The sequence below is a fragment of the Rhyacophila brunnea genome, unplaced genomic scaffold (genome assembly GCF_057557595.1).
Source record: "Rhyacophila brunnea isolate RB1 unplaced genomic scaffold, BYU_Rbru_1.0 scaffold_3, whole genome shotgun sequence".
NCBI lineage: Eukaryota > Metazoa > Arthropoda > Insecta > Trichoptera > Rhyacophilidae > Rhyacophila > Rhyacophila brunnea.
In genome coordinates, this window is record NW_028232965.1 from 52,988,174 (window position 1) to 53,011,079 (window position 22,906).

The 22,906-nt window shown below is 34.8% G+C and overlaps 1 protein-coding gene across 1 annotated transcript; it reads right to left on the reverse strand.

Annotated features, from left to right (window-relative positions):
- Positions 1-8,511: 8,511 nt before the first annotated feature.
- On the reverse strand, positions 8,512-14,438 carry LOC147068553 (lectizyme-like). The gene is made up of 5 exons (XM_085953383.1): positions 14,287-14,438; positions 12,929-13,080; positions 12,107-12,315; positions 10,493-10,656; positions 8,512-8,677 (listed from the first exon to the last, which is right to left on the reverse strand). Exons 1-5 carry the CDS (start codon positions 14,329-14,331, stop codon positions 8,558-8,560), a joined length of 690 nt encoding a protein of 229 aa, XP_085809509.1. The 5' UTR covers positions 14,332-14,438; the 3' UTR covers positions 8,512-8,557.
- Between the last annotated feature and the right edge of the window lie 8,468 nt (positions 14,439-22,906).

Consider the following 22,906-nt stretch of genomic DNA (forward strand, 5'->3'; position numbering starts at 1 on the left):
TAGGAGAGCGACTGGAGAGTTGTGCCGCTTAGAACAAATCCAGCGCCTTATATACTGGAAAATGTTAGTACCAATTTCACACTCTTCTTGGTAGGTAACGTTTCCAATTTTCTACCGCCCACGGCTAAAGTGATTTTAGTTGCCCATTATTTCCATCGATGGAAGGACCCTTAGAATGTGCTGAAAAGCGATGTGCTCCTGCGCAGTTTGCTGTGTGGTGCAAAAATCGTGAAGATATTTTGCGGCGTAGGGGACGGTTAGAATGGGATTTTTGTTCATTTGAAGGCTGGATGTGATTGAATTTATTGTTCACAGGCGTTTAGAGCGCGGTAATCTAAATCTGTGACATAATACAATTTGTAAACCGTAAATTGGAACCGCACGGTAAGATCGCACAACTGTGGGAACACATGCTGCTCAAGGTCGGAATCCACGTTTAAAAGTAAAACTAAGAATTTTCTTTTGTATCGAAATAACATCAATGAATACAACCTATACTTAATTAATATCTGACTACAATAAGGAATGCAACTTACGGAATCTATTAGTTATAAGCACATAACCAGAGTCAAATTTGGTGCAAAACCCGTCCGCGAGTCAGGTCTAATAATTAGTAAGAATGTGTGGTTTTGTTGAAAATTCAGGCTGCTTAGGATATCATCAGGCACTTAGGTATGTATAATATGCCTACGCGGTAATTTTTATAAAATCTGATTTCGTTTCCAAATATTAGCGCGACCGGACTCAGGATTTGGATCTTAACAATTAAAAAGGAAGTTCGATGTTTTAAATAAATAAGTTCTTTCGATTAAAACTAGTACTTTCAAAGTAGGATATACACTACCTATACCAGACGTGGGTAAATGCGGCTCATAGTTGGGTTAAGTGCGGCTCCTGTCCTAATATCTCTTGATAAAAATAATAGAGGTATTTTCTTTCCCCATTATACTTGTATTTTCGCGAGTTTTCCTTTCTAAATGTCGTAACAGTTCTTAATAGCAATTAAGATATGTGTAGAAATGTAATTAAATTTGAATTTGTATATTTAATACTACGTGAGAACGTGATTATAGTGTGGCTCTTTATATGTATGAAAATCCAGAATGTGGCTCTCGTTGTCCTCATGTATGCCCACCCCTACACTATACATTAATGATTAACTAACAACTTAATATAAGTAATACCTATCTATAATGCTTTTAATACAATACAATCGGAATCAGTCGATTTCTCTTGATTCTATTCTCGTACCGTGCCGTGGTCGTGATCAATAAACTGCACGATTAAGGTGTACACTTTATAACATATTAGTTACAATCCAATATTTCCAATATATTATATAGTCAGTAACGGTTTAAGACACTTTAGGGTCTCAAACATGAACTGATGGTAAACATGACTAACACGAAGCAGTGACGTCCCTAGACAAAATGCCGCCCCTAGGCAGCGTCAAAATGCCGCCCCATTTTTTTTATCATCCTTTCATTACTCCAATATCTAAGAAATGTGTTGTATGAAGCATGGCCCCCGCATCCAGGCTAGGATCTTTGGCAGCCCCCCTACCTATCGCTAAGGATAAAGGCAGTGTGACGCTCTACAGTAATGTTTTCCAAATGGTGTACGCGTTAAAATTAATGTGTATGTTTATTGTTTTTTTGTATATTTTAATACACCCATTTGAATTATGGAGTTTTTGAGTATCGCTACACAATTATAAATTGTATTGTACAACCACATAATTTTAAATATTAATATTATTGAAGAAAATAGCGCCGCAGGTGAATTGGTGAAGTGTTTATTTCACTTATCGAGCCCGGGACCTAGGCTAGAGCCCTGTCAGCCTCCCCTTGTGGTGGGCATGGTATGGATGGATACATTACTAACAAAATATATACCTACCACTAATCTGAATCATAAAAAAATAAATTTAGATATTAAAAAATAAATAAGTGAATAAATATTATATTAGTTAAACACTTACCCAAATCACCAGAGTCTGAGATGCCATTTGGTTGATATGTCTGACACATTTGGTCTGTACCATTTAGTAATACCTACGCAGACGTAATATTTTTACACCATTTTTTCTATGCTATTATTGTACCCTACAATAAGTAAACACAATATTTTTCCTCATTATTTATTTAATATAAACCTATTTTTAATCATAAATACACTATTAATTAATAGTCTCAACACTTAACCGTTTATGATTGAAATAAAATATCCAAATCCACACTATCATCAGCACGAAATATGTTTACAAAAAAATGACTTAAAAGAAGGTATTGTTATTCACAGCACGATAAATACGATATAATCTAGGTAGGTACCTACTAGTGTACATTTTTATTACAATTAGCTGGTACTTAATGTAAATACTATTATATGCACGAATACTAATTAATTATGACAAATGTCAATGGATTAATAATCATTATGAATATCTATTTTGCAATAGGTACATCCGGCAACTTTTAAATCTCGGGAGTGACTGGCAAAAATATTTGGATAAATTAAAAAATACGGAAGTATGTACCGACCTATAAATCTCTACCATAATTTTCCTTGTTTCGTCACCAACGTTGAAATCTATATTGGTAATATTATTTTGTTTCAATACCTACCTACGTCGCTTGTTCGGCGCCACCTATGGCGCGACGGCTTTTGCGCGTATACCTTAATATCACTGTTATGAAAGGAACTCTTTAATCTGAGTAAATGACATTATATTATTATATTATGACTGATTTATTATGGGTTTTTGGTGTTTTACATTTATCATTCATAATGTGTCTACGTGCCAAGAGTAGTAAAAATATTTTTATTGGCATTTGTATACGAAACCGAGCAGTCAAAAATAAAACAAAAATTTCTCGCAAAGCGTGGTGACATCATACTAAAATATGTACTCTAGTAAGTACTGGATAAAAAAAAACATCCGGAAAAAAACATTTCCAACGCTCTGGTTATAATATAACTAATATAGGTAGCTATTTATATATAATACCAAATAATTCTCCTCGATTTGCCGCCCTTCGAGTATCTGCCGCACCCAAGCGACGCTCAATCTGCCTACCCCCACGGGACGTCACTGATACGAAGTCAGGAAAAGAGAGTTGCTGGTTTATTTTTCTATGACCTGAGTAACGGAACATGACGTGTCGACTGGTGTTAGAGGTAATCCTAAAAGTCGAAACATATTGACTATGTACTTACCTAGCTAATTTTTAAAAGTATATCAATAGTAAAAATAAGTTTTAAAACTAGGGTAAAATCTACAACGTTCACTTGATATTTTCAGACGGAATAAATAACTGACGTTGTATCGTACTGTGTTTTGATGGCGATATCCATGAGCAACCACTTTCTTGTTACATAAAAAAAATTGAAAGGGAAATTCGCCAGTGGGAAAACCCCGAGATGAAAACCTTGTGGAATCACTGTCTCGTTAAGTTGGCAGATGTGTCACTGCTCGCCATCGAAGGCTGTTGGTTGCTGATAAATTTGGTAAGGTCTCAGTTGGCAATCCTGTCGCCTGAACGCGTCCACTGAATGTCGATGACGTCAATCCATTCATCAGTGGGACTCGAAGGGGAAGAATGTTATTGTCACTTCACTGTGGTAGCATTAATGCAGTTTGGAAACTGCACTAGTTTCTATAAAAGTTCACGTGTTTATTCTGTAATTAAATAAACCTAGTTAAACTCAAAACATAAAGATTATTGAAGTGAAACTTCGTAACGCGTGACACATGTAAGTGGGTTACATGTAAGTTGTACGTATGCAGTTCATCGTGGGGCACTTATTCGTGCGCCGCAGTACGTGAAACATGAGTTCGTATAACATTTTATCAAATGACGAGTTCTTCGTTGAACATTTCACCGTGGAATACATTTGTACGTGTCTTACAAAATCCGGTGATAGTTTGCAAATAGTACTGTTCCAATTAGATTAACCCTAACCTAACCTAACATAAGTCGGAACACAATTTTGCCAAGCAGCCTGAAGGTTCATGGTGTGCTGCCGTGATGATTAGCACTCTGGACTTTTTAAGCTGCTGACTCCAACCCTCGGTGGAATTCTCTTAAAAAAAACTTTCTTACTAGACGATTTTTAAACATTGTTTAGGTGGTTATCCAAATATGTTTTATGGATGAAGTACAGGATGTAAGTCCTTTGAATAACAAGAAAACGATTTATTTAATTAAGGATATACTCGTATATTATTTTGGTACCTACATTAAGTACATATACCAAATGCATGAAAACACTATCAATAAAACAATATGATATGTAATTTATTATAGCTGATGTCTGTCTGAGAATGGAGAGCAAAACAAAAACTATCACCCCTCATTTTTTAAGTATTCAATAATCAAATTCGTTACAATGTCTTCATGCGAATGCAGTGTCTTTTAAATATTACCTATTTGGTTTTTGAAATTTAAAATTAATTGGTGTATTTACATCATGCTCCCCACAAGGGGGGGGGGGACAACAGGGGCCAAAGAGGGCCCGGCGTGGCGGGTCGGCCGAATAAATAAGATGAACACACATCACAAATTTGCTCTAATAAGAATACAATTTTTAAAAATTTTAAACTCCGTAATTCATGTACTATGTCATACTTATCAAAACCGCTAAAATACTCTGAATACCCTTAAACTTACATCGGACACTATTTGGAAAACGCTATTGTTGAGTGACACACTGCATTATTCAACCTTAGTGAGAATGGGTAGGGGGGCCTGCCATAGATTTTGGCCTTGGGGCCCGCTTCAGGATGTGGGGGCCATGATTTCCATTCTTGAAAATGTGAATCACTCAGAGGTAAATTATACTTTTGGGGCAATAAGTATACTGGCAGGCATGATCTGGAACGTCTAGGGAATATGCAGTAGATATACCTAAATAATAAATAATAATATATCTATTGTTTTCGTAAATCAATCATATGCTATCGGAGTACGATGGCCACCTCATCGTATTAAAATATTCTTGTCGAGGTATATTTATTTCCAGTAATCATTAATAACTTTAATATGACTAATAATGTTTTATTGGTTTCCCATGAGCGAAAAAGAGAATCTTAATGCTGTGATTACAGCACACTATAAAATTTTCTGTAGGCGGTAGACGGCAGTTTCCAGCAGGGTGGCAATATAAGAAATTATTGCGCGGGAAATTTTCTTCTTTGCGTGCGCCAGTGTAGATAATAAATACTAAAAATGTTAACCATTATTCATTCGCAACTATATCTTGGAACAAACTTTAATTATTATTTTATTGGTATGATTTATATTGGCTATCGGAAATTATTATCGTTGTGATTTGAATGCATTGAAGAATTATTATATTAAATATAGACGATAGAGGATATACGAAACCCAGCAATCAATAATTTACAAATATGTATTTTACAACGTTTTTATTAGCTCGTATTCTTGTTTGTCCGGTGGTTGCTTGTCCAGTAAAAATCTTACAATCGATTTTGAACTAACTTCCCGACTAGCTATTTGAAACTTTTAGAATATATCAGAACACGATGCCAATGCATTCTTTTAATACTTTTAGCCGTCTTTAAGCAGAATTGTATTCATTTTCAGTAAATTCTGTTTTGTATGGAAAGTTATTTCAGAAAAATCCGTAAAAAGTAAAAGACTATTATTGGTTGCTAAGGGGGTGGTCCTAGCAACTAAATTATTAATATATACGTGCGTTACTATGGAAATCAAATGGAATGTCAAAATGACATTTCAGTATTCTATATTTGTTTGTTTCTCTGTTTTTTATTTACTTCATATCAAGTACAAGTTTGAGCATATTGAGCATAATAATTCTTATTTATAATAGTTATTTTTATTACGTACATGCTTCATCGGTATAATGTTATTGTATAGGTATGAAAATGGTTCAAAACTTTTTTCAATATAAATAACGTGGTCCTGAGTCTCATGTATTTTAAAGAATGTTGTTATCTATGATATAATTATGGTAAATTATAGAATAATAAACATCCACTCTACTCACTAGGTAAGGTAAGGTAAGGTAAGTACCTACGGCATGCATTTGTGTAGGATTGTAATATTGATACTTCTATGTTGTCTACCTACAGTCATAATTAGGGAATCCAATCCCGAGCCAAAATTCTGATCCCGGGATTTCGGGATTACAATTTGACAATCCCGGGATTGGCATTTTTTCCATTGCTAATATAAAATTTTTATATTTACAAACAACATAGATAAAATCGGTCAAAAATAAATCAGGTATAATTTATACTATTTAAGACATTTATTGTTAATATTGTATATGTTCAATCTTGGAAATACATAAGTTTAATGGAGTAAATAATATTATAATATAAATAATAATGTGAATGAGATTGCTGTTTCTGATAGTAAATACGTTAGCGAGATTTAAAATAGTAAAGCAAATCATAGTGTACTTATGGCCTTTCCGCTTCATAAATATAATAAGTCAGCCAAATATGAAACTACCGTAAAACGTATGAGATCATGATGAAATTGCTTTGTTAATAGTGCTAAGCATTGTTTTTTTCCAATCTTTCACATTTTTATTAATTTATGTGAAAAAATAAAATGAATCGGCAACTTACACATGAGTATAAATCAAATTTGATTCAAACTCAGTTTATTTCTAATGTAGTTATTTGTTATTAAAAGTATTTTTTCTGTTATAATTTTGTTTTTATTTTCCATAAAAATTGATAAAAAAATCAATCCCGAAAGTTTCGGGATTATGTTTATCAATCCCGGGATTCATAGGTATCGAAAATAGCTCGTGATCCCGGGATTGGAATCCCTAGTCATGATATACCCTGCTGCCATACAAGCGACCTATTTATCTCAGTTTAGATTATTCCTGATGCTGTTTTATTAATCATCGTAGTAGGTAGGTACTAAAAAAATATTGATTGGATGAATTTTCCTTCATCAATCAAAATCGTATACAAGTCTACTAATCTTAGTCGAGACATATATGCTTAAATCTGCCTGTAAGTAATATAAGATTGTATAAAATATATTATTATACAAATCTCCATGTTTTTGTTTCCCGATGCGTACGGAAACTATGTGCAAATGAACTGATAATGTCCCATGTAGCCCATGTAGCGGATTTTTTATAGCAACTTGTGTCTTGTGGAATGCACTCAAATTTGTGTGGGCTGTCCAAACTATATTTAATTTTATAGCAATGTTTGCAGATGTGAAGTATGCTGTTTAAAACAAATGTTGGAGCCCGTAAATTTGTGTCATCAGCAGCCTGAATCTATCCACTGCTGGATGAAGGCCTCTCCAAATTGATTCCACTGCTCTCGGTCCTGTGCGTTGCGTTGCCACGTACTTCCGCGGAACTTTATCATTTCATCGACCCGACCATCGACCCTGCGGACGTTTTGTACCTTTTGGATACCACTGGATGACTAAATTTGTCCAACGATTCCCCTTCTTCGAGCTATGTTCCAGCCCATCTCAATTTGAGGCTTTTAACGAACTCTATCACATCGCAAACCCTTATCTGCTTCCTTATCCACTCATCCAACGATTTGTGTAGTGTCAAATAAGTATGTAAGTTGTTTGCGAGTATATTGTGTACAATGGTCTGGACTAGGCTTTACCATTTTATGTGTTTTCATAATTATTGAGTCTGAGACGCTTCTATCATTGTAGTCTACTTGTGAAGTTTAGTGGTCGTCTATAAATGACGTTACACGATTTTCGGTATTTTTGACATATTCCTCCATCGCCAGAATTCATCACAAAAAATTTACCCCCCATCTTAATTAGGTAATTACATGGCCCCCACAAAGGGGGGGGGCTGACAGGGCTCTAGACTGGGGGCCCGGGCTCAGGAGAGGCCCGGCGTGGCGAGTCGACTAGATAAGTGAGATAAACACACATCACAAATTTGCTCTAATAGTAAAAAAGTCGCCTGTGGCGCTATGTTACTACAGTAATATTAATATTTTTAATTAAGTGATTATGCAATACAACTTTTAATTGTGTGTCGATACTCGACTATTCTAAACTCGAGAATTCTAATAGATGCATAATATGGATGCATTAAAAATACAAAAAAATCACTAAAAAATACGCATTAATTTTACCGCGTACACCATTTGGATAACGCTACTGTTGAGTGTCACACTGCCTTTACCCTTAGCGATAGGTAGGGGGCCCGCCATAGATCCTAGCCTGGGTGCCCACTTCAGAATGTGGGGGTCATGGATACTTACCTACGTCACATTTTTAACACAAGTTTAAATAATAATATTTTATTCTCAAAAAAAAGTTTACATTTTGTTGTTTTCATGACGTCACGTTTTCTACAACCTCAAATCCGCATCATCAGAAATCATTACATTATGATCAGATCGCTTGCTTTTTTTAGTATGGCGTGAAGTCATATATTTATATGGGCGACATCTATATTATTTACATTAGTTACATACATAAGTCATCAAAAAAAAATTAAAAAATGATAAAACGTTGATAAATATCCTTTTATTTCTGAAAGTCTTGGTCATTTTTTATATATCATCGAAATCAAGGTGTTCTGTTATGAAATCTATAAATGATGACACTTTTGTGTAAACAGATGGCGCACCCTTCGTTCCACAAGGATTCATTCCCCACGACACAATTCCAATCTGAAAAATGAAAAAAATAACAGATAATTTAGTTGACGAGGCGATTGATTCGCCAGAAAGTACGGACATACTGAAAGGGCTCTAGCCTGGAGGCCCAGCATGGCGGATCGACCAGATAAGTGAGATAAACACACTTCACAAATTTGCTCTAATATTAAACAAGTCGCATGCGGCGCTATTTCACTTGAGAGGTTTTAACATTTTAAAACACGTAGGTGTGCAATGCATTTTTGTACGAGACGACTTCCAGTGGATTTATTAGAAATACATTAAATACCCTTAATTTTACCTAGAATACCATTTGGAAAACGCTATTATAAACCGTTACACTACCTTTAATCTTAGCAATAGGTAGGGGAACCCGCCAAAGAGGTGAAAGAGGCTAAAGATGTGGGGGCCATGAACGTAACAAATGGCGGGTAATCACACTGATCACACGAAGTGGCATCGGTTCAAATGTACTTAAAACCGCAACTGGTGATGATTCATATCCAAACGTAGAGCCTCGTGATACGCTCGATTAAAACGGATTGTGGTGTGGGGCTGGTTGGTTTGGAGTGGTTCATGTTTGTGTTGCCTCTAGGAATATCCATAATAGGTTCATTGAGGGTGTAGAGGTATTCAAATTTTCCCACTTACAATTAGGCCGATTTCGTTGGTTTCCATCAGAGACAATTACTTTGAAATGATAATGAGATCTACTAAAGTAGCAATAGGATTCGACTAGCAATCCCTCTATTATATAACACGTGTATTGCAGCAGATTGTAGAGATTGGAAGGGTTGTCAATACAAAAAAACGAGAACTACGAAAGATCTAAAAATGACTCGATTTAGGGAGAAATTTTGGACATAGGAGATAAAAAAATGTTTTCACTTTTGATTATAGACAGATTTTGTTGAATTACTGGCTAACAGTGACGTCCTGTGGGGGTAGGCAGATTGAGCGTCGCTTGGGGCGGCAGTTATTAAAAGGGCGGCAAATCGAGGAGAATCATTAGTTATATATATAAATAGCTACCTACCTAATCTTAGTAATAACGGAAATATCTTTCCATTAAAAAAATCAGCTTAATGGTTGGAAACAAAATGTATTTATTAGGTACCTACTATAAAAGCTTTAACAGGACTTTTTTGTCGGTTCGCGATGTCTAGTTACGACGGAAGTATCCGTTGTCCTTGGACATCACGTTCTTGGTGACCAGCAATGACACGTGTATACCTAATTTAAAATTTAACCAAATATGTTTGCCAGTCACTCGCGAGCTTTGGAAGTTGTCAGGTGTATTTTTAACTGTACCAATCTGAAACCGTAGACTTGCAATATTGTCTATGAAATCAGAGATGGCATTTAAATTAGATTTAGTGGTATATATCTTGTTAGTAATGTATCCATACAACACATTTCTTAGATATTGGAATCACGAAAGGATGATAAAAAGTAATGTAGGTATAAAAAAATGTGGCGGCATTTTGACACTGCCTAGGGGCGGCATTTTGTCTAGGGACGTCACTGCTGGCTAATATTTGTTTATCTAAATAACCGACTCTGGTTTCAGGTGGAACATTTTGTTTTGCACGTCACTCATAGTTACAAATATATTTTGATTTGTTAGCACCTATCCACAAAAAGGTTTACTATTCCTTTTCTACTGCATTCACAATCACGGCCAGAAAGTAGCCTCAGTATACGTCCGAACATGCTGTGGGTGAAGCAAAGGGATAAACCATGTTTGTAATAGTTATATTTAGTATAACGCATCCTTCATGGATAATACCTATTAATATAATATTATTTATAATATGCATATCGAACCTGAACTGTGTTATTTCCCTCTTTCTGCACCAGAGGGCCTCCAGAGTCTCCATTGCAGGCTGATTTTCCTCCAGTGAGAGGTCCTGTGCAGACGTTGGACCTCTCGTCCAGAGGGTTCTCGTCATCTTCGCTATCTCTAAATGCTTCGATAGAGTCGTTGCATTCTAGAAGTAGAAGATATATCTAGTTAATAGAAAGTCCTTGGAGGTTTCTCTTAGAAAAACAATACAAAATTGAATGGCGCCTAACGTCAAAGACGCGCCAAGGGTTGTTACCGCCCGGTGAAAATATGACAGAGGTCAAAGAAAAGTTAAAACAATTATTTTATTGTCATTAAAATAGGTATAATAAATTTTTTGATACATTTTATCTATTAAATAATTTCTGAAGTATTATGTAAAGGTCAGGCGTCTTCCATTGACATGTATCGATGGAGCACGGTGGCATAAATTATAAATAAATATTTAATGACATGCAATTATACGTAAATTCTATTTTTTTTAATTGAATACCTAATATATATTTTTAATAATCTCAATAACATATATTTTTTGGACTTCTGCCGACTCTGAATACTACCGCCCGGATGTTTCGCACCCCTAACCACCCCCGCTTGGCGCGCTCCTGCCTAACATTCGTTACATCACCATGCCTCGGGCGCGGAGACGTGGCAGATGGCAAGTACAAAATAAAAATAGCAGCTACTCAATTATTTAAAAGCATTAATATTGAGTGATTTTTTCTAGTTTGCTAATGTGATTCTCCAGCCAATAATAATTAGTGAGAAAATCAAATAAGAACAAATTAGTTTTCAAAAAATGATTCTTTCTAAAAAACATAGAAACATTTATTTTATTATTGCAGAAAACAAATATTCGATTTTCAAAAGACAAAAAAGACAGTGAATTTGACTTATAGAAATGAAATTTTATTTATTTCGGTTATTTCAGACAACATAGAAAATGACTTATCTATGACTTTGTTTGGATACGGGACTGATTTAGAATACTCTTAAACGAAATTGAAAATTGAACTTACATAATTCTGAAAACATTCGTGAGAAAATATAGCTAATAGATTTTTTTTTTGAAAACAGTTAAGACACTCGGCAGGAATCGAACCTGCGTCTCTTGGGTTTCGCGTCCTGTGCATTACCGCTATGCTACGATTGCCATGCTTAATTGCGGCAAACTTTAACTATTGGCCTTTAACTTTTTATAGGGCAAAGGTCGAAAACGGTTTATTTATCGACCACATCATTTATGAGCTATAAATAGGTCATACCCTAAATATGGAAATATCAACTTTAGTGCGTCAAGACGTTGTCGAGAACGTTCTCTGGTTATGAAATAAACCATCTAATATGAAGTGTACGTCAATCGCTCGAAAAACACTATTTCAACGATTGGTCGATGTATCGGCCATTGCGCGTTTGCGGTCGCGACTCGACGAATTCGCGAGTGACACTTGACTTTGCAATTCATTTTGTTCCCATTTATGTATGTTCAATAATTATAAAATTGGAATGGTACATTCTTAAATCTTGTGAATTATTCGTTGAATAAAGGAAATAGTTTGAAATTGAAAATGTTCAGTATGATCATTTTAAATTACCTTTGAATGTGAGAACAGGTAAGTCGATCTCCTGAAGAAACTCGGGCACCTTTTCTCCACGTCCAGATTTAAGTAGTCCCCATCCTGATAGCGTAGATTCGCCAGAAGGTGTCGAATCTTCTACAGGAAGATTGATGGGGTGAACTTTGGAGCTGAACCTCAATGGTCTTTCTAGCCTCAGCAGCGCAATGTCATTTGGTGCAACTCCACTATCAAAAGAAAGTTTATATTATAATAATATTTATCGCGGATTGAGAATTACCATGCCTAAGGCTTTATATAAAATAAAAAAACTCTTTTTTCGTTGGAACTTAAACATATGCACGATTAAATCATTGTTTACGTCTGCAAATTTACATTCTCACCAACTATTAAATCATAATATAATCATTGAAATATAAATAATAATACTGAATATTTTTTTTAAAGTACCTATAAGTACCTAACGTCTATTTATTTTCGAATTCCTTGGCGTCCAGTTGTCCGGTGCCAAATCGTCCTAGACCCCCTACCACTACCCTTCGCTACTGCTAGGTACCCACTTGAAACACATAAAATGACACAATGGAAACTACATAGGTACGTAGTATGTTTGGTATTGTTTTGCTCATTCAGCGATCAATTTTTTTTAAGTAAAGAGCATGATTGATGCTATTTCCTTGTCGAACATTCCAAATTTAAACATCGTCATAATAAGTAGTATTGAAAGGTTGTTTAAATGAATTAGTGTCATAATTAAAGATGTCGAAGAACATCTTCTTAAACACTAACAACATCTTCTCGTAATTCTTTGGTAATAATTTGAAATTATGTTTTTATTACCCTTTGTAATCAGGATGTACAATCTTCTCTACCACTCGAATTATTTGTGTAGAATCTTCTTTTCCTTTCAGGCTGTGTATTCCTGCGAAAACATCCAACGGAATAAAGAAGCTCAGCAATGACTCTCCGACGCAATGAGCGGCCGTTAGAATCTATACTCAAAATAAAAAAAAAAAACTATTAAAATCCTCAAGAGAATAAATAATATTTATGTAGATAATACTTTCAACCAAAGTGTAGTAATAGCCTCAATTAGAATAATCATTAAATAATGACTAGTATACTACCCCGTTTACACGTGCATGGATTTACTGCTGACGGTACGTACTATTATCGCGGTTATAACAAGAAAATGAACGTGTATAATATTATCAAGCAAGTTGCAAGATTGCATGCATGAATAAAAAAAAGTTCGGAAGCTTCTTAATTTTTTCGCGACAGTTAGGATTTGTACCATATCTGTGTCTGCGCAGTATAACGATAGCGGCGAACCTGCCGGTAAAAAAACGAACGACACTGCGCAGACTCATTTTGAGGTTAACCGATTTTAACGACTTGTCAAATAGTACTATAAAATGACAACGTCGCGTCTCGCTTACTCTTGAAGAATGAGATTGACGAGACAGTCATCACTTTTACGTGTAAACAGCTATTATTGCGATAGTTTAAATTACACACTATTTGTGCAAGTAAATACATGCACGTCTACTTACGGGCGCTTTTATCCATCAAAAAGTAAAAAATATGTGAACCCTTTCTAGTATTTCTGATAATAAATTCAAAGTTATTCGAATCCATAATAATGATTTCGAATCGCTTTGAATTTGTTTCGTACAACATAATATTACGTAGGTAATTAAAATAAATAATATTTTGGCATGGCCATTTGGGATGGCATGTTTTAAATTAAAATATGATAGTATTATGCATTAGCATGTTAGGGAGGATTTTATGGAGTCCAAAGTATTTTCCTCGGCTTATTCGCTCCATACTGCGTATAATAATAAAGACAATTTTATCAGTATTTTACGAGAATTCGTTCTTCGGTCAACCCATTATTCTGAACGAGAGTGAAAAATAATGGGAAAACATTACAAAAAAATCATAATGCATACTAGCGGGAAAATGATACTTTGCGTCTAACATAATACATTATAATATAACTACGCATGATTACCCTTTATTAAAAAATAGCTTGTTCAGGAAAATTTCATAGTAAGAAAATACATATTATAATATACGTGATACAGAAATATTGCTATAGAAAATTTATCGACTGCAAGGTGTTATGATTCTAATTTTTTATTTTGAAAATTTACGAAAGCATTTCATAAATGAGTGTTTAATGACAGATTTACCCAATATTCGCTGAGGATTGATCCTCCACAAGTGTGAGAGTGCATCCATAATATTTTTTTCTGCAAGGAAATTTGGTAGGGATGTGAATGTGGTTCGGCTTCATGACCTCCGACGATTTTACCACCTTGGTCCGATCCTAATGGACTAGCTGTAAAATGAAAAAAAATAAGCGTAAATCAAGCAGGTACTTAAGTAGGTATTCAGAGGTGGAAAAAACTCTTTTACCTACCTACTTACTTATATAATACGTAAATTTTAATAATATAATTCTTATTCAGCATTGTTTTCTATTTTAAAAGTATATCGGGAAACTTTTATAAAGATGTAGGACATGGGTTTGTAGAGCGTATATTATTTTGTTTCTCGATATTTTAGAATTCTCGAATTCAAGATTTTTTTCACGAGAATTCGAGATTGATTTCTTGTTTAACTCATCCGGCCCAGATTTTCGGCGGCCTAATCCATTTGAGATCAATAGGGTGTTCATCCAAAATTTTCGAATGCGATTTTACGCCAGGTATATAATACGCCCGTATAATTGCGTTCATCCAAATTTTGTATATAAGCATCTCGCCGAATCCGTACACCGAATGCCCCTCTACCATAAGTTGAGCGAACCGATTGCTAAATTTGTCAGAGTCGATGTTTGACAGATCAACTGACAGCCCGCGTTTGTTGATAATTGTCATACCTAGGTACTTGTTTTCTTCCGTATTTCATTATGATTCAGTGAATTATTTTGATTATTGTCTAATGGTATTATCTATTTTACAATTGATCCTATAATTGGTGCTTCATTTTATTCAATCATGAATGCTTTATTTATAGGTACTAAACTTTGCTTTCGTAGATGAAGCTAATCTAGCGCAGATTCATGAAAATCAAATAAATATAATACAATATTTTTAACAACACAATTCACATCATGCTGGAATCGATTTATGCATAATAATTATAGGGTAGGTAGGCATACTATCACGATAGGTAACCATTTCCTTTCATTTGTTTATATTGTAATGATTATATTTATTTTTAATAACGTTTATTCGGCATTCGGATTATCCGGCCATAATGTACATAGTATTAATCGAAAAATAAAAGAAATAATATAAAATTATGTAATAGCGACAATGACATTAATGTCATTGAATAGCGAGTTCAAAATATGTGGACTACTAGGGCTACCTAGCGGCAAAATGTGAAAAAATATCGTTTGTTTGACAGTTAAGTGCACATAGACATCAAAAACTGACCATAGAGAAAAAATATGTTTCTGTTTTAATATAAGGAATACTTGTTTTACATAGACGTGCATATACAAACACCGTTATTTGAATGCAGCATACTGTGAGCATAATAGAACACCGCGGCAACCGAGTATACAAAGCCGAAGACAAGTCAGTGAACACTCGACAAGTTTTATTGCGGCAATAAACGGTTCCGGCGTAAGGTGAGACCGTCATAAACCATTCGGTTTTGCTAATTCCATGGATAGCCTACAAGTTAGAGACATTTTTAGGCTTTTCATACCAAAAACTTCTCCACGGGCGAAATAAAAAAGTTGTCAGCTTTTCTTGCCGACGAAGGATTTGATCGATTTAATATTACTGAAGGGAATATCTTCAACGAGTACGCATGCTATTTGATTCTGAAGTGACATGTATAATTATTTGGTCAATAACAACATACAAAAGTAATTAATTGTAATATGTAGTAACAGGGAACTACGGAACAGTCTTAACAAAAGAAATGAACCTTGGTGTGAATTTTGAATCAAAAACCAAATTGTGAAGATACCCTAATTCACTTATTTAATATATTATCACCAAGGAAGGACCAATGCTACATGAGATAATACAACTTATTCAATGACATAATTAGGATTAATTAGATAATATATTATATATCTACACGTAAACACACTGATTATAATACGTACACATTAATTAATAATTAATCTTGCAAAAAATGCGATGACACGTCTTACCACTATAATATGGAAGTATCGGGGAATTTCGATTGCCACAAAAATGATGCTTGTGCAAACATTAGTGTTCTCTATATGGGTCATGGACCCTGAAGGCAAGGGAACGGAAGGCAATTGATGCCTTTGAAATGTGGTGTTGGCGCCGAATGCTTCGTATTTCTCGGATGGAGTACAGGACGAACCAGTCAATCATCCAGAGACTACAGATAAAGGAACGGCTCTCAACAATATGTCTAAGACGAATTCTGCAGTTTTTTGGACATATTGTCCGGCGCGGACCGGCAACCTGGAGAGACTGGTGGTTTTGGGTGACCTCCAGTGAAGGCGAAGCAGAGGAAGAGCGTCTGTGCGCTGGAGCGACCAAGTGAAAGACCTGACTGGGGGCACCATTCATTCTGCCTTGCGAGAAGCGGAAGACCGAGAAGGACGGTCACGATCCTCAGCCATGAGTGTACGTACGACCAAGAAGAAGAAGAATCTTTTCTTGGGCCGGTTAATCAAAACTATTAACCCTGATCTAAAGCCGCGTTGACACGGTCCAAGTACACTTGGACCGAGTGCCATCCAAGTGCACTCGTATGAGACATCTTCATACTAATTATTCCTATCCAAGCTACTTGGACCGCGTCCTAGTCATCCAAGTTAACTTAGATAGGAATAATTAGTATGAAGCTGTCACTTGGATGGCACTCGATCCAAGTGTACTTGGATCGTACTTGGACCGTGTCAACGCGGCTTAAGTCACGGCTATAATTTGTTGAGGAAACACTGATATAAAAATAAAGAGCAGTAAAACTATGTTGCCATCAAATTTATTCAATCTTAAGTTTCAAAATATATTTTTTTAAATTATATAAAATTCTTAAATTATTGAACAATCTCACCAAGAATAATATTGAGAAAACTAAAGCACAGAACCGCAAACACAATTGAATACATTCTAGTGCCGTCAGATATGTTAAAAGCACAATTAATGAGATTGATCATGTACCGTATTTACCTTATATATCATTTCCAATATACTATGAATACTGTGGAATTTCTAAGATAAAAGATGATTAAATTTTGTTACAGTTTATATCTATATCATGCGGGTTCTGCGTATGTTTCTATGCTAGATTGGACGTAACTAGGTACCCTTTTGCAACGAGGGCAATGTTAACGTAGCTATAAAAAAATGAGCCAATGTCACATGTTTATGTTACCTTCATGGAAGATGGATCACTTTATTAGATTAGACAAGGCCAGATATACCCTTGAACGGGTCCTGTGGGTCTGTTCTATACTCAAGACGGCTATCGACGGTAGTTTATCATATATATGTGAGTCGCTTAGAATCATAACTCACATATTGCAATTTTGTCGTTTTTTAGTTAAATATGCCAAGTGATTCTAAATGAATTAATCTATATACCGAAAAATAGTTGAGTATTAAAAGTCAATTTAAACCATGTGAAAATTGTTGACAAAGTTCATTGTTGGTGTAATATGTCGTATATTTTAAAGAATAGAGTTTTGTCACCAACGCCTTCCTAACCAATCGGGGAGCTCTATTTCTCATAGTATGCTGTATGTCTGCAACGTTAGGAGTATTAGGTATATATATTTAAAAAAAAAAAAAGTTATTCGGCTCTCTCACTCATTAATATTCTAGGGAGTTCAATACTGTTCTTCTAATTACAAAAAATAGTGCTCTGTTGGTTTTTAGCGATTATCTCAAAACTTGATTTTTGGAATATGTGAGTTATGATTCTAAGCGACTCATGTATTGAGGCTTATTATTGTTACAATACACTATGAAGTGATTGAACATGTCTCATCGATCCCGACCAACATCATTGGCATACCTACATGAATAAAAGTTGTGGCAATGTAACTGTTTGAAAATGATCCCTCAGTCGTTTAAATTTTCTCTATCATCAGGCCTTCGATAAATTACATAATAATAATAATATGTTCACCCACGGTGGCCGCGAGGCTTAAGCGTTGGCCTATAGCGTCGTGGGTCCCAGGTTCGAATTCTGGGTCTGGCAAATACACATATTGTTTTTCAATTTGTGTTTGAGTCAGGGTATCAAATCAAATCAAATTTATTTATTTTACATAATATAATGAACATAACAAATTATAAATTCAAAGCGTTCACGAAATCACATAAAATAAGTGTTATTAATTTTTAAAAATCAAAATACAGAAAAATGTGAGTTAATAATACAATAAGTAATAAAATAAGAAATAAAATAACAAAAATAAAAGTAGATGGAAGCACACAGAGTGACCTTTGATAGACTCTATCTTTAAAAAATATAAAACAACGTCCACCTAAATTCACCTTACGTAAGTGGAATATATCAATATCCGAAGCGATTTCATTAATCATGGTTATTGCCCTCCCAATTGGTATTAATAATGGCAGGTTAGTTCTGCAACTTGGGAGAACAAACAACGGATGCCCTCGATTCCTAAGGTAATTATCAGAGACACAAGCCAACACCACCAAGAATGGCAGAGTTCACATTTACGATGCGTATAAGTCTGAAAAATATGTAGCTAAATAAAGATCCCTTGTAAATTTTAAGCTACTCATCAGCAACATCTTCTTGGCTACGTGTTAAAACTGTGAACTAACACGCTCCGCCCATTTTCAACCGCAATTCCATTATAAACTAACAAGCTCCTCCCATTTAGTAGACAACAGCGCCTAGAAGCGTAGCCAAGAAGATGTTGCAGAAGAGTACAGTATGTAAGCATATCTAAGAGAAAGTCAGTCGGATAGAGCCACGGATAATATCCATACAGCCGAAAATAAAGGAGTCTCAAAAATTTCTTTTGGCCCAAACGATAGACCCACTCTCAAGTCTGCTTCTAACTAAGGAGTTATATAGAATTTTTAGTACCGTAACATCCGAAAAGACCCGCGAAGTACGCAAGACAAAGCCCAACATCTTTAGCGCCCTTTTACAAATGGTATCTATATGACCACTAAATGTCAGTTTACTGTCAAGCGTGATTCCAAGATCTCTTACAGATGATACTCGCGAGAGAACTCTGCCATGCATCTAATACTGGAAAAACAATACTCGTGAGGCTTTAGTAAACGATAAAACATTGCATTGATTAATATTGAAGTCCAGCTTATTACGCCTGCCCCAATCTAATATATTATCCATATCAAGTTGGAGTTGACGACAATCGTCCAAAGTTACAACTTCCATGAAGAGTTTCAAGTCATCAGCAAACAACAAAAACATAGCATTTTTAATTACCAATGCTATGTCATTTATAAAAATCGTAAACAGCAATGGTCCCAAGTTTGAGCCCGGAGGCACACCAGAAAATGTTTCAAATGTCTGTGACTGATAAAGGCCGTACGATACGTATTGTTGACGATTCTTAAAATAACTCCCGAATAACCTGACAAATCGATCAGACAATCCAGTTAGTTGGAGTTTTTCCATTAGAATATCGTGATCGACTCTGTCAAATCATTGTAAGAACAGTCAACCTGGCTGCCTCTATCTAGTATTGATGACACATAATCAGTAAATGCCATCAGGTTTGTTTCCGTTGAACGGCCTGCTCTAAATCCATGTGCTCATTTATTATAAATGACTCAATCCTTGGAGAAATCATGCTGTGCATGATCATCTCAAGAACTTTTGCTGGTGCAGAGAGAATAGCTACCGCCCTATAGTTTTCCACTGATGACTCCGTACCTCTCTTATGAATTGGAGTAACCTTCGACATCTTCCATGCTTCCGGAAAGATACCCGTCTCCATTGTCAGGTTAAATATATATGCGAGTGGGGCCCTTGACAAAGTCAATACAGCCTTTAAAAAAAAAAATGTTGGGACATTACCCGGTCCCAAAGAGCGCGTATTCTTAAGTTTATTTTTTTAATATATCTAAGCCCTCATCAATTGGGAAGATGTCAACGGATTGGGCACCGCATGATCGTTTTCTTGACGTTGAGGCGACATCCAGATTCGGAATACTACTTGCGTAGACGGACCTGAAATGACCAGCAAATGCTTCTGCCATTCCATGTCCAGTCACCACTTCCCCCTTCCAAGTCATCGAATCGGCAAATCCACCATCCTTTCTTAATGATTTTATATAATCCCAAAACGATTTAGGATTTTCGCGAATGCAATCCTTTACCGATTCCATATAATATGTTCGATAGGCCAGCCGAACAGCTTGTCTCTCTCTCATACGATAAAGTATACGTATGGACATACGGGTATGGACCTAATAGGTTGAGCAAGTGGCTGACATCCATTTCTCGTAAAAACAAAATCGGTTAATACAAACCTCCACCCTGTGGAGGGCCCATATTATGATCTTAATAGGATCGGACATTTATCGGAATTTTATATTGTATATCTAGATTCTAGATAAATAAGTTTATTGCTTTATCCGACAAAGAATCGTTTTTTTAATATGATGATTATTGCACTTAAGTTGCAATAGAAAATTGATCCAATGACTTTTGATTATCACTGTGAAAACCCTGCTAGATATCCTCTCAGAGTAGGTAGTAGGTATAATAATATATTGTATCATAATAAAATGGGATCTTTCACCTTTTTATTTAACGCTTTTATAGAAGGAAAATGAAAAAAGAGTTGGTTCTATCTACATTATATCAATTATAACATGTTCAAACACGCGCGTTACCATGATCTTACTCCTTACTTCATTTATCGTTTGTCAATTTATGGCTACGGCCGTATGTTGTAGCTTAGCCACTGGGAAATGCCAATAGAAATGGCGTATTTCAAAAAAATAATACCTTATTCTTAGGTCAATAATTATTATAAAGCAAACATTATTCGTAGATTGTTTATCACGCTTGAATGGTCAAAGACATAGCTTATAATCAGTATCTTTAAAATTATCTTTAAATGTGTAAATCTTGCCCATTTTTTGAATAATAAAATGCCTAATTCATGTCAAATTTGGGATCACAGAGATTATCAATATACTTTTTTATTGTAAACATTTCACTATAATAATGTTGACATATATTTTACTGATGGTTTTATAAATGCTTTTAAAAATTAATAAGTATAAAAAATCTTAACACCACTTCACATGGACGTACTGAAATATGACTATATTCTAAAACATTAGAGCGAGAGGTTTAAAAGAATACCATTTTATGTAATAAAAATACTTTATGCAGTGAGCAAATGTTTAAAATAAATATATAGGATAATAAGGCTTCAAAATTATGTAAATAGATTATCTACAACGTTTAAGGAATGTCCAGGATCATGCTTTGAAAATATCATAAAAGCTCCATTTTGACGTACGCTGAGCATGTCCCCCCTTGTATTTTGTAGAGGTAGGTACTTGCTTAAAGAATAAATGTTCTACCAACAATAAGTACCTACCAACGGAACAGAGATAAGATTCAGTCCCGACTATTATGTATCGATTTAGTCACATTACTAGGTACAATCCTTGTTTAAGATAAAATAATAGTTTGTGACAATGACACTATTACCTCATTAAATGCGTTACCAATGAGCAATGCTGCGTTTTTTATTAATGGAATTTATGATCATGGCCTGAGTGATAATAATGATAACAAAAGAGGTGTTGTTTTTTTACATGTTTATGATTAATAAAATAAAAAACATAATCATACTTACTTCAATTAAATATACGATTATAATTTTTTGAGAGACATAGAAACCTATTATTAAACTCTCTAAAAATAAAAAAAACCTATGACAAGTCGAGTTAATTATATCGAGTATAAATTATGGTAATGGTAATAGTTGGATAAATATTATGGATAGTGGGTACGCAGTATAAAAAGTTATACAATTAATTTACTATTATATATTTAAAATTGATACGAAACTTGTTGGAATCATGGTACCTACCCACAAAAAAGTATTTATGACGAGACGTAAAGCTTGTTTTCCGTCCATCACACCAACACAACTATGCTTTAATCTTGCATGCCACAAGTTTAAAGACTGCTAGATATTCCATTTCACCATCTGCGCTTGGAAGGTATATAACAAAAAATAGTATACTTATTTGTATATAATACATAAAATAATGAATTATGCAAGAACATTAATATGTCAATATTTTCGAGCAAATTTACGAGAGTTCCGGTTCGTAAAACTTTCCATTTCAAGCACTGATAATACCTAATTATCGGTGGCGGGTTTCGTTGAAGCGCATGAGGCGTTCACTTTTCAAATGCGTAAAAGTTAAAATTTTCTTTGTAAATGACTACTTATATCATATTATATTGTAAGTTATGATTTTTTTTTGTATTTTTCAACGGAAGTGAAAAATAAAACACTGCCATTATTATTAATAATTATTACTGTATTGATGATAGTCTTAATTCGGTGTACTGGTGATTGTATGACAAAGTTTTAGAAAAGTTATGGAGCACTCTTTGTCTTGAAAAAAAGTTCCCAATGACAGACTCCATCATACTAGATACCTACTGCCACAAGTGCTTTAAAATACCCAATCTAAATCAAAATTAGATAGGTGTTATCAAAAAGATTGGACGGTGCCTCTTTGGGTGTTATATAATTTTAGCATAAACATATTGTGTTTCACATAAACATGTTTTTTGTAATAATTACGTAAT

Coding starts and splice junctions, on each gene's coding strand:
- LOC147068553 (XM_085953383.1), bottom strand. CDS start 14,331: ATGCACTCTCACACTTGTGGAGGATCAATCCTCAGCGAATATTGG. Junction 12,316..12,928: donor GTACATCCTGATTACAAAGG/GTAATAAAAACA, acceptor TTCTTTTGATAG/TGGAGTTGCACCAAATGACA. Junction 10,657..12,106: donor ACCTGTTCTCACATTCAAAG/GTAATTTAAAAT, acceptor TTCTACTTCTAG/AATGCAACGACTCTATCGAA.